A 14,882-nucleotide genomic window follows, 5' to 3' on the forward strand; every position below is an offset into this window, starting at 1 on the left:
AATAGAACTTTTTGGCCTCAACTCAACTCGTCGTGTTTGGAGGGCAAAGAACACCGAGTACAACCCAAAGAACACCATCCCCACCGTCAAGCATGGTGGTGGCAACATCATGCTTTGGGGGTGCTTTTCAGCCTGGGGACGGGACAACTCCATCGTATTGAGGGGAGGATGGACGGGGCCATGTATCATGGAATTCTGGACCGACATCTCCTTCCCTCAGTGAGAGAGCTGAAGATGGGTCGAGGATGGGTGTTTCAGCACGACAACGACCCTAAGCACACCGCCAAAGCAACAAAAGAGTGGCTGAAGAAGAAGCACATCAAGGTTCTGGAGTGGCCTAGCCAGTCTCCAGACCTGAATCCGATTGAAAATCTTTGGAGGGAGCTTAAAATTCGAGTTGCCAGGCGACAACCTCAGAACCTGAATGATTTGGAGGCTGTCTGCAGGGAGGAGTGGGCCAACATCCCTGCCGAAATGTGCACAAACCTTGTCACCAACAATAAAAACCGTTTGACATCTGTGCTGGCCAATAATGGCTTTTCTACAAAATATTAACATGCTGTTTGTCCAGGGGGTCGTATACTTGTTTTTCCTCATCAGATGGTTATCAATTTAAATAAATTCATATGATGTGATTTTCTGGAATTTTCTTTGGGATTCTGTCTTTCACTGTTAGAATGTACATATGATTAAAATTGTAGATTTTTGCATTCTTTGTAAGTGGGCAAACCTGCAAAATCAGCAAGGGGTCAAATACTTATTTCCCCCACTGTATGTACAGTGGTGTGAAAAAGTGTTTGCCCCCTTCCTCATTTCCTGTTCCTTTGCATGTGTGTCACACTTAAGTGTTTCGGAACATCAAACCAATTTAAACAAAAGTCAAGGACAACACAAGTAAACACAAAATGCAATTTGTAAATGAAGGTGTTTATTATTAAAGGAGAAAAAAAATCCAAACCATCATGGCCCTGTGTGAAAAAGTGATTGCCCCCCTTGTTAAAACATACTATAACTGTGGTTGTCCACACCTGAGTTCAATTTCTCTAGCCACACCCAGGCCTGATTATTGCCACACCTGTTCACAATCAAGGCATCACTTAAATAGGAGCTGCTTGACACAGTAAGGTCCACCAGAAGATCCTTAAAAGCTACACATCATGCCGAGACCCAAAGAAATTCAGGAACAATTGAGAAAGAAAGTAATTGAGATCTATCAGTCTGGAAAGGGTTATAAAGCCATTTCCAAAGCTTTGGGAATCCAGCGAACCACAGTGAGAGCCATTATCCACAAATGGCGAAGACATGGAACAGTGGTGAACCTTCCCAGGAGTGGCCGGCCGCCCAAAATTACCCCAAGAGCGCAGCGACGACTCATCCAAGAGGTCACAAAAGACCCCACAACAACGTCCAAAGAACTGCAGGCCTCACTTGCCTCAGTTAAGGTCAGCGCTCATGCCTCCACCATCAGGAAAAGACTGGGCAAAATGGCCTGCATGGCAGAGTTCCAAGGAGAAAACCACTGCTGAGCAAAAAGAACATCAAAGCTCGTCTCAATTTCTCCAGAACACATCTTGATGATCCCCAAGACTTTTGGGACAACATTCTGTGGACCGATGAGACAAAAGTGGAACTCTTTGGAAGGTGTGTGTCCAAGTATATCTGGCGTAGAAGGAACACTGCATTTCATAAAAAGAACATTATACCAACTGTAAAATATGGTGGTGGCAGTGTGATGGTCTGGGGCTGTTTTGCTGCTTCAGGACCTGGAAGACTTGCCGTGATAAAAGGAACTATGAATTCTGCTGTCTACCAAGAGATCCTGAAGGAGAATGTCCGACCATCTGTTCGTGTACTCAAGCTGAAACGAACTTGGGTTCTGCAGCAGGACAATGATCCTAAACACACCAGCAAGTCCACCACCGAATGGCTGAAGAAAAACAAAATGAAGACTTTGGAGTGGCCTAGCCAAAGTCCTGACCTGAATCCTATTGAGATGTTGTGGTATGACCTTAAAAAAGGCCGTTCATGCTCGAAAACCCTCTAATGTAACTGAATTAGGACAATTCTGCAAAGATGAGTGGGCCAAAATTCCTCCAGGACGCTGTAAAAGCCTCATTGCACGTTATCGCAAACGCTTGGTTGCAGTTGTTGCTGCTAAGGGTGGCCCAACCAGTTATTAGGTTTAGGGGGCAATCACTTTTTCACACAGGGCCATGATGGTTTGGATTTTTTTTCTCCTTTAATGATAAACACCTTCATTTACAAATTGCATTTTGTGTTTACTTGTGTTGTCCTTGACTATTGTTTAAATTGGTTTGATGTTCCGAAACACTTAAGTGTGACAAACATGCAAAGGAACAGGAAATGAGGAAGGGGGCAAACACTTTTTCACACCACTGTATGTATGTATGTATGTATGTATGTATGTATGTATGTATGTATGTATGTATGTATGTATGTATGTATGTATATATATATATACATACATACATACATACATACATACATACATACATACATACATACATACATACATACATACATACATACATACATACATACATACATACATACATACATCCGGTCAAAAGTTTGGAGTCACTTAGAAATTTCCATTCCACTCCATTCCAGACACAATACCTGCTGAGATCAGTTGTATTGTTTTTTTTAACCAGGGCAGCAGTTTTCAGATTACATTATGTGCTTACATAATTGCAAAAGGGTTCTTGACTGTTGTAGAAAGAAGTGGCTGAAGAAACACTTGAAATTCATGCTTTTTGGTCTAAACGTCATACCCAAATTAAAAGTAGTACAGCTCCCATATACTTTGACACTCAGGGGTGTGCCTGATATCATTGGAAAGGAAACATTCTCAAGTTTTTGTTACAAGTGTCAGGGTGATTCTAGGCCTTACTGACACAGAGTTACAGAGGCTAGAATGGAGATTTTTTTATTTCTGTCCAAGTTATAAATCTGTAAAATTATTAAAATACACTGCTGTAAACACATCTGACAGGTGACAGACAACACAGCATTAGCCACGTCTCAGCTTACTACAGAAAAAAATTCAGAAGCTAAAAGACTTAAAAATGGATTTTATATGAATTCTTTTCTACAAATATGTCTGTGCGTTTTTTTATTTCTATTTGAAAAGTGCAAATAAAAAAGCCAAAAAACTACAAAATACAACACTTCTCAAATACACAAACAAACCCACATCAATCACCTTTCCAATGATATCAAGCACACCCCTGAGTGTCAAAGTATATGGGAGCTGTACCACTTTTAATTTGGGTATGACGTTTAGACCAAAAAGCATGAATTTCAAGTGTTTCTTCAGCCACTTCTTCCTATAACAGTCGAGAACCCTTTTGCAATTATGTAAGCACATAATGTAATCTGAAAACTGCTGCCCTGGTTAAAAAAAACAATACAACTGATCTCAGCAGGTATTGTGTCTGGAATGGAAATTTCTAAGTGACCCCAAACTTTTGACCGGTTGTGTGTGTGTGTGTGTGTGTGTGTGTGTGTGTGTGTGTGTGTGTGTGTGTGTGTGTGTGTGTGTGTGTGTGTGTGTATATATGTATATATATATATATATATATATATATATATATATATATATATATATATATATATATATATATATATATATATATATATATATATATATATATATATATATATATATATACAGTGGGGAAATAAGTATTTGACCCCTTGCTGATTTTGCAGGTTTGCCCACTTACAAAGAATGCAAAAATCTACAATTTTAATCATATGTACATTCTAACAGTGAAAGACAGAATCCCAAAGAAAATTCCAGAAAATCACATCATATGAATTTATTAAAATTGATAACCATCTGATGAGGAAAAACAAGTATTTGACCCCCTGGACAAACAGCATGTTAATATTTTGTAGAAAAGCCATTATTGGCCAGCACAGATGTCAAACGGTTTTTGTAGTTGGTGACAAGGTTTGTGCACATTTCGGCAGGGATGTTGGCCCACTCCTCCCTGCAGACAGCCTCCAAATCATTCAGGTTCCGAGGTTGTCGCCTGGCAATTCGAATTTTAAGCTCCCTCCAAAGATTTTCAATTGGATTCAGGTCTGGAGACTGGCTAGGCCACTCCAGAACCTTGATGTGCTTCTTCTTCAGCCACTCTTTTGTTGCTTTGGCGGTGTGCTTAGGTTCGTTGTCGTGCTGAAACACCCATCCTCGACCCATCTTCAGCTCTCTCACTGAGGGAAGGAGAATTCCACGATACATGGCCCCGTCCATCCTCCCCTCAATACGATGGAGTTGTCCCGTCCCCTTGGCTGAAAAGCACCCCCAAAGCATGATGTTGCCACCACCATGCTTGACGGTGGGGATGGTGTTCTTTGGGTTGTACTCAGTGTTCTTTGCCCTCCAAACACGACGAGTTGAGTTGAGGCCAAAAAGTTCTATTTTGGTCTCATCTGACCACATCACCTTCTTCCAGGCCTCTTCTGAGTCGTCCAGGTGGTGAATGGCGAACTTCATGCGGGCCTGTACATGTTTCTTCTTGAGCAGGGGGACCTTGCGTGCGCTGCAGGATTTCAATCCATGACGGCGTAGTGTGTTACCAACCGTTTCTTTTGTAAATGTGGTCCCAGCTGCCTTCAGTTGATTCATCAGTTCCCCCCTTGTGGTTTTGGGATGATTCCTCACCGTTCGCATGATCAGGGACACCCCACGAGGCAAGATCTTGTGTGGAGGCCCAGACCGAGGGAGGTTGGCGGTGGTGTGGTGCTTCTTCCATTTCCTGATAACTGCACCGACAGTTGATCTTTTCTCTCCAAGTTGCTTTCCGATTCTCTTGTAGCCCCTCCCAGCCTTGTGCAGATCAACAATCTTGTCCCTGATGTCCGTAGAAAGCTCTTTGGTCTTGCCCATGGTGGTGATGTTGGATGCTGGTTGTTTGGGTGTTTACAGGTGTCTTTTATACAGGTAACGAGGTGAGGCAGGTGTATTTGATGTAGATAATTGGTTCGTATTGGGGCTGTGTCTTAAAGAAAGACTAACTGGCTTGTAGGAGCCAGAATACTTGCTGTTTGTCCAGGGGGTCAAATACTTGTTTTTCCTCATCAGATGGTTATCAATTTTAATAAATTCATATGATGTGATTTTCTGGAATTTTCTTTGGGATTCTGTCTTTCGCTGTTAGAATGTACATATGATTAAAATTGTAGATTTTTTGAATTCTTTGTAAGTGGGCAAACCTGCAAAATCAGCAAGGGGTCAAATACTTATTTCCCCCACTGGGTCAAATGTATGTATGTTGTATGTATGTATGTATGTATGTATGTATGTATGTATGTATGTATGTATGTATGTATGTATGTATATATATATATATATATATATATATATATATATATATATATATATATATATATATATATATATATATATATATATATATATATATATACATACACTTTTTTTTTTTTTTTTTTGCACACATGCTAACATTTTTTCCAAAAAAGCATGTGTGCAGAAAAAATTTTTAGGGGTGTAATTAAAAATTATCAAATTAGTTTTTCTTTTAAAGTGCTCATTTATATATATTTATATATATATATATATATATATATATATATATATATATATATATATATATATATATATATATATATATATATATATATATATATATATATACACACACACACACACAATATATATAAGTAAAATATGAGCACTTTAAAAGAAAAACTAATTTGATCATTTTTAATTACACCCCTAAAGTTCTTTCTGCACACATGCTTCTTTTGGAAAAATGTTAGCGTCGAGCCCTGTGAGTATGTCAACAGGTAACTTTAGTCTAAACTGATGTTCCTCTTATGTCATCTTACCTCAGCAGTGATGGAGCCACAGAGCTGGCTGATGAGAGTGAGCTGATGCTGCTCAGTGTTGCCTTGCATTATGGGACTTCTTGTCCACATCTCTGCCATGATGCAGCCTGCTCCCCACAGGTCAATGGGGGGGCCGTAATCTCGCTCACCTATCAAAAAATAACTTTATTTATGTATAAATACATACATAAATGAATATGACGCAATGCCTTTGTCTTTATTTATTTTTTATAATTTGTGAAGCACTTTGTAAAGTCAGCATCAATGAGTTCTATACATCATTACTGAATGCTTTTTTGATATATGAGGACAATGATTGAGATACAGCATCATTTATGAACTGACACAGTAGGCACTATAAATAGCTGCATATGTGGGTAATGGCTGTACACAACGCCAATACACATCAGTAACTTGCACTGCATCCACTTATTGATAAATAACGGAGTGCATATGCATATTTCTGCATTTTCTTGAGTATTATGGTTGTCTCTTACCTAGCAGCAGCTCTGGAGGTCTGTACCAGAGTGTGACCACGCGGTTAGTGTAGCGGTTCCCCTGGCTGTTTTTAGCCAGGCTAAAGGCTCGAGCCAAACCAAAGTCAGCCAACTTCAGGACACCGTCTCTGGTGATGAGCACGTTGGCCGCCTTCATATCTCTGTGAAGGATCTGATCCAAGAGAAGGAAACATTAAGATCGAGACCACAAGACATTCTAACAGGAAGAGTAATAACAAATGAGGTGGTATTTCTTGGGTTTAAACTGATAAAATCCATTCTTATTAATTGAAAAAGATCTACCCTATTTGTCTACTTTCAGAAAAAAAGATTGAGATATTTTATTATACAGACTATCTTTGGAGTGGACCTTACTCTATTTGTGTATTTGATCTCTGATTGTAAAGGTTAATTTGTCCATGTCTAAAGTTCTTTCTGTTGTTGACAGACATGAATTTAATATAGGTGGATTTCGCGGTTTCCACGTCATCTGCTTCATACACGCAGTATGTTAAAGAGATGTCCTCTGAATGTATCACTTCTTGTAGATTAACACCCAATATCTACTGTATGTAATAAAACCGGGAAGCCTCTGTATGCGTTTGTACTGTCCTTGAAAGATCTCATGAACTGCTCATTCAATGTACTTCACACTTGGTTTCCTGGGTACCCAATCAACTTGGGGTTTGGAATTTGGAGCGGTTTGGACAGTGTTACGGCTATATGACGAGATAGCAGCGCCTTACGCTGACGATATCAACATGCAATAACACACACAAGTTAGTGACTATTTCCAATGTTCTGCTGATATGATAACTTCCTCTTCTTTTTCTCATTTCTCTAGGGTAATACAGCATATAGGGTATTTTACATACATTTATACTCTTTATCAATGCCTCACCTTGTTTCTGTGGATGTAGTACAATCCATTGAGCAGCATCTGCATGACCTTCTTGATCTCTGCCAGGGTGAACTTTACATTGGCATTGCTGAGTAGCCCAGCCAGGTCATGCTCACAGAAGTCAAACACCAGGTAGATGCTGCCTTTGTATCTGTTGAACTGAGTAGCTTCAAGAACAAACATTTTTTTTTTACATGACATGTAAAAAAAAAAAAAAATAAAAAAAAAAACGCTTCTTGCTTCCATCATTGGAGCAAGACACATTTTGCTACTTCTTACATGGTAGGACAAATAAGTGCCCTAAATATATAACCACACAAACAGATTAAGCCAGAAATTGATTGTTATAGCAAATTATGGTAACACCAACCTTTGGTTCTGCAGATCTCAATCAGATTGACCACATTCTCATGTTTGAGTAGCTGCAGGATCTTGATCTCTCTCAGAGCTGTGATTGGGAACTAAAATAAAGCATCCAGAGAAAACTCATAGTGAATGTGTAAAAACCCTGATGGACTAACGAATTCAAGTATGTTGTCAATATTTAGAATTATGTAGCCAGAACAAAAACAAGCAGCATTATAAGCACAGGACATATGCAGCAGTTAATTGACAAAAAGGGAATGCCATGGAGTTTCACAGCCAAGTCAGGGGGCTGGATCCGAATATTCGACTATTCGTTCGTTGGGTAGGTATTTGATTTTCAATTTGGTGATTTGAATATTCGTTTTGATTAATATAATATAATTTTGATTAATTGGTTTGAGTAATTTTTTAATGAACAATACATATATTTTCTAGTTTCTTCACTTCTCTGTTAGCCTGTTTGACAACAGACCTTTCTCAGTTGTAACAGAGTGGGTCTGGGCAAGCTTCATTCACAGCTCACTTCCAAAGGGGCGTCACCAATGGATGCCGCTCAAATTCCTCTGGGCGCAATTGGATAGTCCTTCAACCAATCAGACCAACAATCCGGGTGACGTAGCAGCGACAGCAGCATCAACGGGTTGCTGCGCTTCGGTAGATGTCATGTTAAATGTAAACACAAAGCTGCTCGCCGTCGCTGCGCTATCGTCATCGTGTAAAGCCTGCCTCAACGGTTGTGATTGGTGCCTCGATTTGGAAAAATTGGAAATGGGCTTGAATGGGCTCTTGGCCAGACTGACTTGCAGAGCAAATGTCAAATTTGCTGGTAGTTTGTCAGGGTTTACCCAGGATACTCCTCTGTGACAATAAACTAAATATCTTTGAGTATCTTTGATCAAAATTGTTCACCAATTTCTGACATTTCACATAGCAAACAACTGATCAATTAATTAAGAAAATAACAGATTAATCTGCAATTAAAATAATTGTTAGTTGAACACCTTCATTGCTTCAATTAGCAAATCATGCCATTCTTGCTGCTGCCCTCTTTGTTTTTGGAGCATATGGTAAAGAACTACACATTGTACATTTAATATGCCTTTTCTGTCATAAAAAAAACAAACAAAAAAAACACTCAAGCTGGGTCCGCATCTAGGGCTGGGCAAAATATCGACACATCGATATTGTGATATGAGAATAGGTATTGTCTTAGATTTTGGATATTGTAATATCGTGATATGACATAAGTGTTGTCTTTAACTGGTTTTAAAGGCTAGATTACAGTAAAGTGATGTCCTTTTCTTACTTACCAGACTGTTCTAGCTGTTCTATTATTTGCCTTTTCCCCACTTAGACATTATGTCCATATTACTGATGATTATTTATAAAAAATCCACGTGTGACGATATTTAGTTAAAAGGACCAATTGTCAACCCTAAAATATCACCACAATATCGATATCGAGGTATTTGGTCAAGAATATCGTGATCAGATTTTCTCCCTATCACCCAGCCCTATCCACATCAACTGTTCCTAACAGGTGTCCCAATCTTATGGATATTCAGCATATAAGGCTATAAAAAACTCTGAATGGTCTCTTACCCCTTCTTTCTCATTTTCCATCAAAACTTTCTTCAGCGCGACCTTCTTCCCAGTCTGTCTGTGCTTTGCTTTGAACACCTCCCTATAATGTGATTACATACATACATTTACAAATAACACTTTTACTTTACTGACAACTTGATATTAAACACTCTAAAAAAAAGAAAAATAAAACAAAGTTCTAACTAGGGGTGCATGATATTTCAACTCAATATGGTTATTGCGATATCACGTTGCTCAATATTATATCGAAAGTATTGCGATAAGTATGCAATATTTTGTTTATTTTGTGGAGCACTCCGTCCCGTCCGTTGGCTGTGTGGCTTAGTTGTGTGTGATTTAGAGCCCTCTTGAAACGCTATAATGATTATCATTTCATTGGCCAGTTAACGTGCCACTTGCACACGTTAGCACACGTCAGCACTGGTCCACTACGTGACAAACCCTATGGAGCGTACCACGTGTGTGCATATTTTGACAGAGTGACAGTGTAAGTGAAGAAATATAGCCTAGAAATCTAGACGCATCCTAGCGGCTGCAAATGTAATTTGAAGCCAGGGTCAGTCTAGCAATTCTCCGTTGGCTTGCGAGCTGAAAAAACCAAATTCTGGTCAGGCCAATCACATCGTGTATAGAGTCGGTAGGCGGGCTTAACATAAGGACGGCAGAGTTCAAATAGGCTACGGCCGCGACTATGGAAGACTTGAAGTTATTCTTAAAAAAAGGAAGATGTGTTCGTAGCTTTGCCGACCAGATACGGCAAAAATGTACTACTAGCATTGCTATGGTTGGTTGTAGCGCTATCCTATTGCGTGCAAAGGGAATTTGAAAGACAACCTTTTATCCCGCCCCTCGGATTGAGCCCTGCCAATGGTGAGTTCCCAGACCCAACATCTTGGCTTTTCAGGCTAGAAGAAATAGAGACAACTAAACGGAACGAATCAGAGAAGCGAAAGAAAAGTTGTCCTGTTCTCTTTACTTATTTATTTTATACTGTCCAACCAGTAAAACATGTCCTGTTCTGTAGACATGGTCCTCATTTATTTATTTTATACTGTCCAACCAGTACAACATGTCCTGTTCTGTAGACATGGTCCTTATTTATTCAGTTGAAATAAACCTTGTGTTGTAAGAAAACTTGTTTAATTTGTTATGAATCTATTTTGATGTGTTTTCCTGTAACTTTTGTAATTTTAGATACATTTAAAAATATCAAAATTAATATCACAATATTCATAGTCGATATCGCAATATCACATTTTGTCAACATCGTGCAACCCTAGTTCTAACTATGGACTAAATTGGTAGATTATTCCCAGCAAATCCTAATGCTGATTTCTAATTGGATCTTTATCATAGGAGTAAACTGAATCTTAACTTGTGGGACAAGTGGTTCCTCTGGTGATTTGGGAGGTTACAGTGTAACGTTAAACTAAAGACTACAACGCCCCTCTATTAACTAGCTAGCTAAATGTACAATCCACTATAGGCTACAGCACCTACTTCAGCTGGTACAACTAGGTTCTGTGACTCTGTAGGCTACGTTTTCAAAAAGTCTACTGAACAAAGGACATCTGGTCCTAAAACGAATTTTGTACAGCTGCCCACACGGAGAAAAACACAATTCCCCATGTTTAACTAACGTTACTTGTTCCATTGTTAAGTTAGACTGTATTCCTTGTGACCAAAGTTAGCTATAGCCTATGGTTATAGCACAGCTAACGTTAGACACAGCCACCAAAAACGCATTTACAGATACACTCACACCATACAATGTTTGTGTATTACTCACCCAAAGGTTCCTTGTCCTATTTTTGCCATTTTTTCATATTTGGAGAACTCGTCACAGAAAGGAAATTCAACTCCATCGTAGTATTTCGACATTATGGCGGCCTCTCGGTCGGGCCTGAAAAGACATTTCATTGCAAATTAGGACCATTATGTTAAAACACGAGCTATATAGAACATGTCCCAAAGTAATTCAATGAAAGAAATTACACATGTCTTATAAGTTAAATGTAATATAGCTATATTCTTACTTTTCAGCCCCACCGGCGTTGCTTGTTTTGTCTCGCTGCATCCCTGTGCCGTTCAGACTCTGCGACCCTTCTTCTTCTTCCTTGGTTGATTTCCGGCAGACCAGACGCCTTGCGGCACATTTCTGCCTCTCGCAGGCATGGATGTATTAAGAGAAAATCTTTATTTTTTCCTAAATAGTTTCAAAGAGATTTAAATCACATTCTTAATCTTTTCGATGAATCTGGTGATATGCTATCCTATGAACAGTTTATGAATGTTCACAGTTTTCCAATTACTTTCAGAGAATTTAACTCTTTATCTCGTGCAATCCCAAATGGTTTAATTTTACTTATAAAAATGACTTAAGTTATGATGCACACGATATATCTCAGCCGTATACTATCATTGGATGGAATTGAACTAACGCACATAAAATGCAACAATAAGCATATTCGCCGAATATTTCAGAGAAAGGATACAGTCGTGCCAAGGGGCAAGTTTTTGTGGAGATCTAAAATTGAGAATTTGGCTTCTACCCTATAAGTACTGTGTTTCTAACAAAGCTCAGGAAGTAGCCTACACCTCAAAATTTTACATAACATATACCCTACTAATCACCTTGCTGACATATGACTCTGCCTGTACATTTTGTAAACAGAATATTGAAACAATATCACACCTATATTTTGATTGTGAAATATCTAGTCTTACTTTTTTGAACCCACCAACTACCTTTAACCTTAAAGATATCATCTGTTTCTAGATAATTCAGGAAATGGTGCTCTTGAGTATCTAATCTGTATCTGAAGTCTCTTTTATATAGACCTTAGTGGTCCCCTAATACTGTATCTGAAGTCCCGAAATTCAGCCTTGGTGCATAATTACAGCCACTAGAGCCAGTCCCACAATGAGCTTTCCTTAGGATGTGCCGTTCCTGTGTCTGTATATTGAGGAGGAGAGAGGGGGGGCACAAGGTGGAGGGTGGGGTGTGGCCTTGACCAACTGCCACTTTGCTCATTTGAAAGCCATGATGTCTCTCTCTCTCTCTCATGGCTGGGCCAAGTTCTCTGGGCGGGCAAAGCAGAGAAAGGGGAGGTAACCTTGCTCCTTATGACCTCATAAGGAGAAGATTCCTGATTGGCCCATCTGAGCTTTCATTTTCTCAAAGGCAGAGCAGGATACCCAGGGCTCGGTTTACACCTATCGCCATTTCTAGTCACTGGGGGACCATAGGCAGGCTGGGGGAACTCATATTAATGTTAAAAAACCTAATAACGTGACATTTTCATGCCATGGGACCTTTACGTTAAACTGAACGTCAGCAGTGTAATGATTTGTTTCATTAATTCATTAATAATATTAATAACAATATAGAAATATAGACATATCATTTGCATTGTTTACACCCAATACAATTTGATTAACACATAAAATGAATTCAATCCAATGAGTCCAAATGAAGGCAGCAACATTGGACAAGTATGAACAGGAAGCTTCTATTCTCGTGTTTACAATATTCACAAAATTACTGTTTAGGCCAGTGTGTCCAAATCTAAGTGTTGATATTATCCCATCTCTCTTGCTCCTTATTTCTCCCAACTAACCTTTGTACTCTTTAAAAGCATTATCATTTCCTCTCTTCCTCCCATTGCATTTGACACCTTTCCTTTAATCTCTGTTCAATAGTGCTCTTAACTTCTGTTTTGCAGAATCTGCCATTTCATTACCTTTGATACTATCTGGCCTTTTCTAGTGCCAAGGATGAATCAATGAGTTATCAGGAGCCTGAGATGGTGCAATATAAATACCTTTATTTCATCAACGTCTGCAGATATAGCCTACAACTGAATTTAGTGAGCAGTGCAACGATATTAAACTGTAAAGAATACCAAAAAAACCTCCTCATTCCAGCCTACAGTTTCTTGAAAATCAATCATACACAGAAAACAATTCTTAGAAATGATATCATGTCTCTAAGTATGCCAAATATGCACCAATATGTGCACTAAAATATCACTGTAAACCCATTATTTGTATTCTGTATAATATCTGTTGTACTTTCATCAAAATGCCTGGTCTGATGTCTGAATGCAAACATTTGCAGGGGCATTATTACTTATTTTGATGTGTCAATGTGGGCAAACGTTGATTTTTTTTAATGTTTATGAGAGTGTGAGTACCATATTTTTTACTGGCTGTAAATATAACAAACTATTAATTATGCTATTCTAAGCAAGTTAAACTTCCGTTTTATTTCATAATTAAACCTGACAGTTTTCTTACTCTCATTGCCCAGTAAAAGGAAATGTTGGCTATGTAAAACATATGAGCAACATTCTATTTTTAATAAGATATTCAATATTCAGGCATTGCGTACATATGCCCAGTCCACATGGACTTATCCAAAATACAAAGTAAGTACACCGTTATAACAATTAAGGGCCTAATCAAATTAAAAAAGCAATAAATTAAACAAGAAAATAATCAATAACATTTATTTTATTATCTTGCTTGTAAAAAAATAGGAGGCGTGTCATGTCATCATAGGAGCAGTGTCGTGTCGTCATTGCGTTTGCCAAAAGGACTTCCCATATTTGGCTGCAGCTTCCTGTGACAGCCTGGCGCCCCATGATGGTGTGCATTTCGAGGTTGGTTGTAGCGCTATCCTATTGCGCACAGGTAATTTGAAAGACAACCTTTTATCCCGCCCCTCGGATTGAGCCCTGCCAATGGTGAGTTCCCAGACCCAACATCTTGATGTGGGTCTGGCTTGTCAGGCTAGAAGAAATAGAGACAACTAAACGGAACGAATCAGAGAAGCGAAAGAAAAGTTGTCCTGTTCTCTTTATTTATTTTATACTGTCCAACCAGTAAAACATGTCCTGTTCTGTAGACATGGTCCATATTTATTTATTTTATCTTGTCCAACCAGTAAAACATGTCCTGTTCTGTAGACATGGTCCATATTTATTTATTTAGTTTATACTGTCCAACCAGTAGGCCTACTGTGTTTTATAACAAAGCTAAGGAAGTACACCTCAACATTTTACATAACATATACCCTACAAATCACCTTATTGCTAAATTTGCCAACATTGCCTCTTCCTGTACATTTTGTAAACAGAATATTGAAACAATATCTCACCTTTATTTTGATTGTGAAATATCCAAAAGATTTTGGACAGATTTTGAGTCTTACTTTTTTGAACCCACCAACATTGTCTACACCTTTAACCTTAAAGATATCATCTGTTTCTACGATAATTCAGGAAATGGTGCTCTTGAGTATCTAATTAACTTTATCATTTTTTATGCCAAATTCTATATTCACAAGCAGAAATTTTCTAATTCATCTCCTAATTTTGTACCTTTTCTCATAGAATTTAAATCTCTACTGAAGTAACTTAGAACGTTGGATAACAAAAAAAGTATTACAACTGTGGAAACTGTAGAGCTTTTTTTCCCCTGAAACCTCTAACTAATTGTAAATGTATGTTTTCATGTACCTCTTTTTATTTTGTCAATAAAAAAAAAAAAAAAAAAAAAAAAAAATTTCTTCTTCTTCTTCCTTATGGTTCATTGGCGGTTTGCAAACCAACTTAAAGGTGCATTAC

The 14,882-nt window shown here is 38.4% G+C and overlaps 1 protein-coding gene across 1 annotated transcript in view; it reads right to left on the reverse strand.

The window, feature by feature from the left end:
* The window catches only part of cdk9 (cyclin-dependent kinase 9 (CDC2-related kinase)), a 14,351-nt gene extending 2,923 nt beyond the window's left edge, over positions 1–11,428 (reverse strand). The window contains exons 1-7 of the mRNA XM_028601052.1: positions 11,289–11,428; positions 11,042–11,155; positions 9,250–9,331; positions 7,652–7,742; positions 7,282–7,448; positions 6,381–6,552; positions 5,884–6,032 (exon numbers count right to left, since the gene is read on the reverse strand). Of these exons, the coding sequence (XP_028456853.1) occupies positions 5,884–6,032; positions 6,381–6,552; positions 7,282–7,448; positions 7,652–7,742; positions 9,250–9,331; positions 11,042–11,155; positions 11,289–11,329 (816 nt within the window). The 5' untranslated portion in view covers positions 11,330–11,428. The remainder of the gene's footprint in view (positions 1–5,883; positions 6,033–6,380; positions 6,553–7,281; positions 7,449–7,651; positions 7,743–9,249; positions 9,332–11,041; positions 11,156–11,288) is intronic.
* Positions 11,429–14,882: the final 3,454 nt, after the last annotated feature.

Source organism: Perca flavescens, chromosome 16, assembly GCF_004354835.1.
Source record: "Perca flavescens isolate YP-PL-M2 chromosome 16, PFLA_1.0, whole genome shotgun sequence".
In the NCBI taxonomy this organism is placed as follows: Eukaryota; Metazoa; Chordata; class Actinopteri; order Perciformes; family Percidae; genus Perca; species Perca flavescens.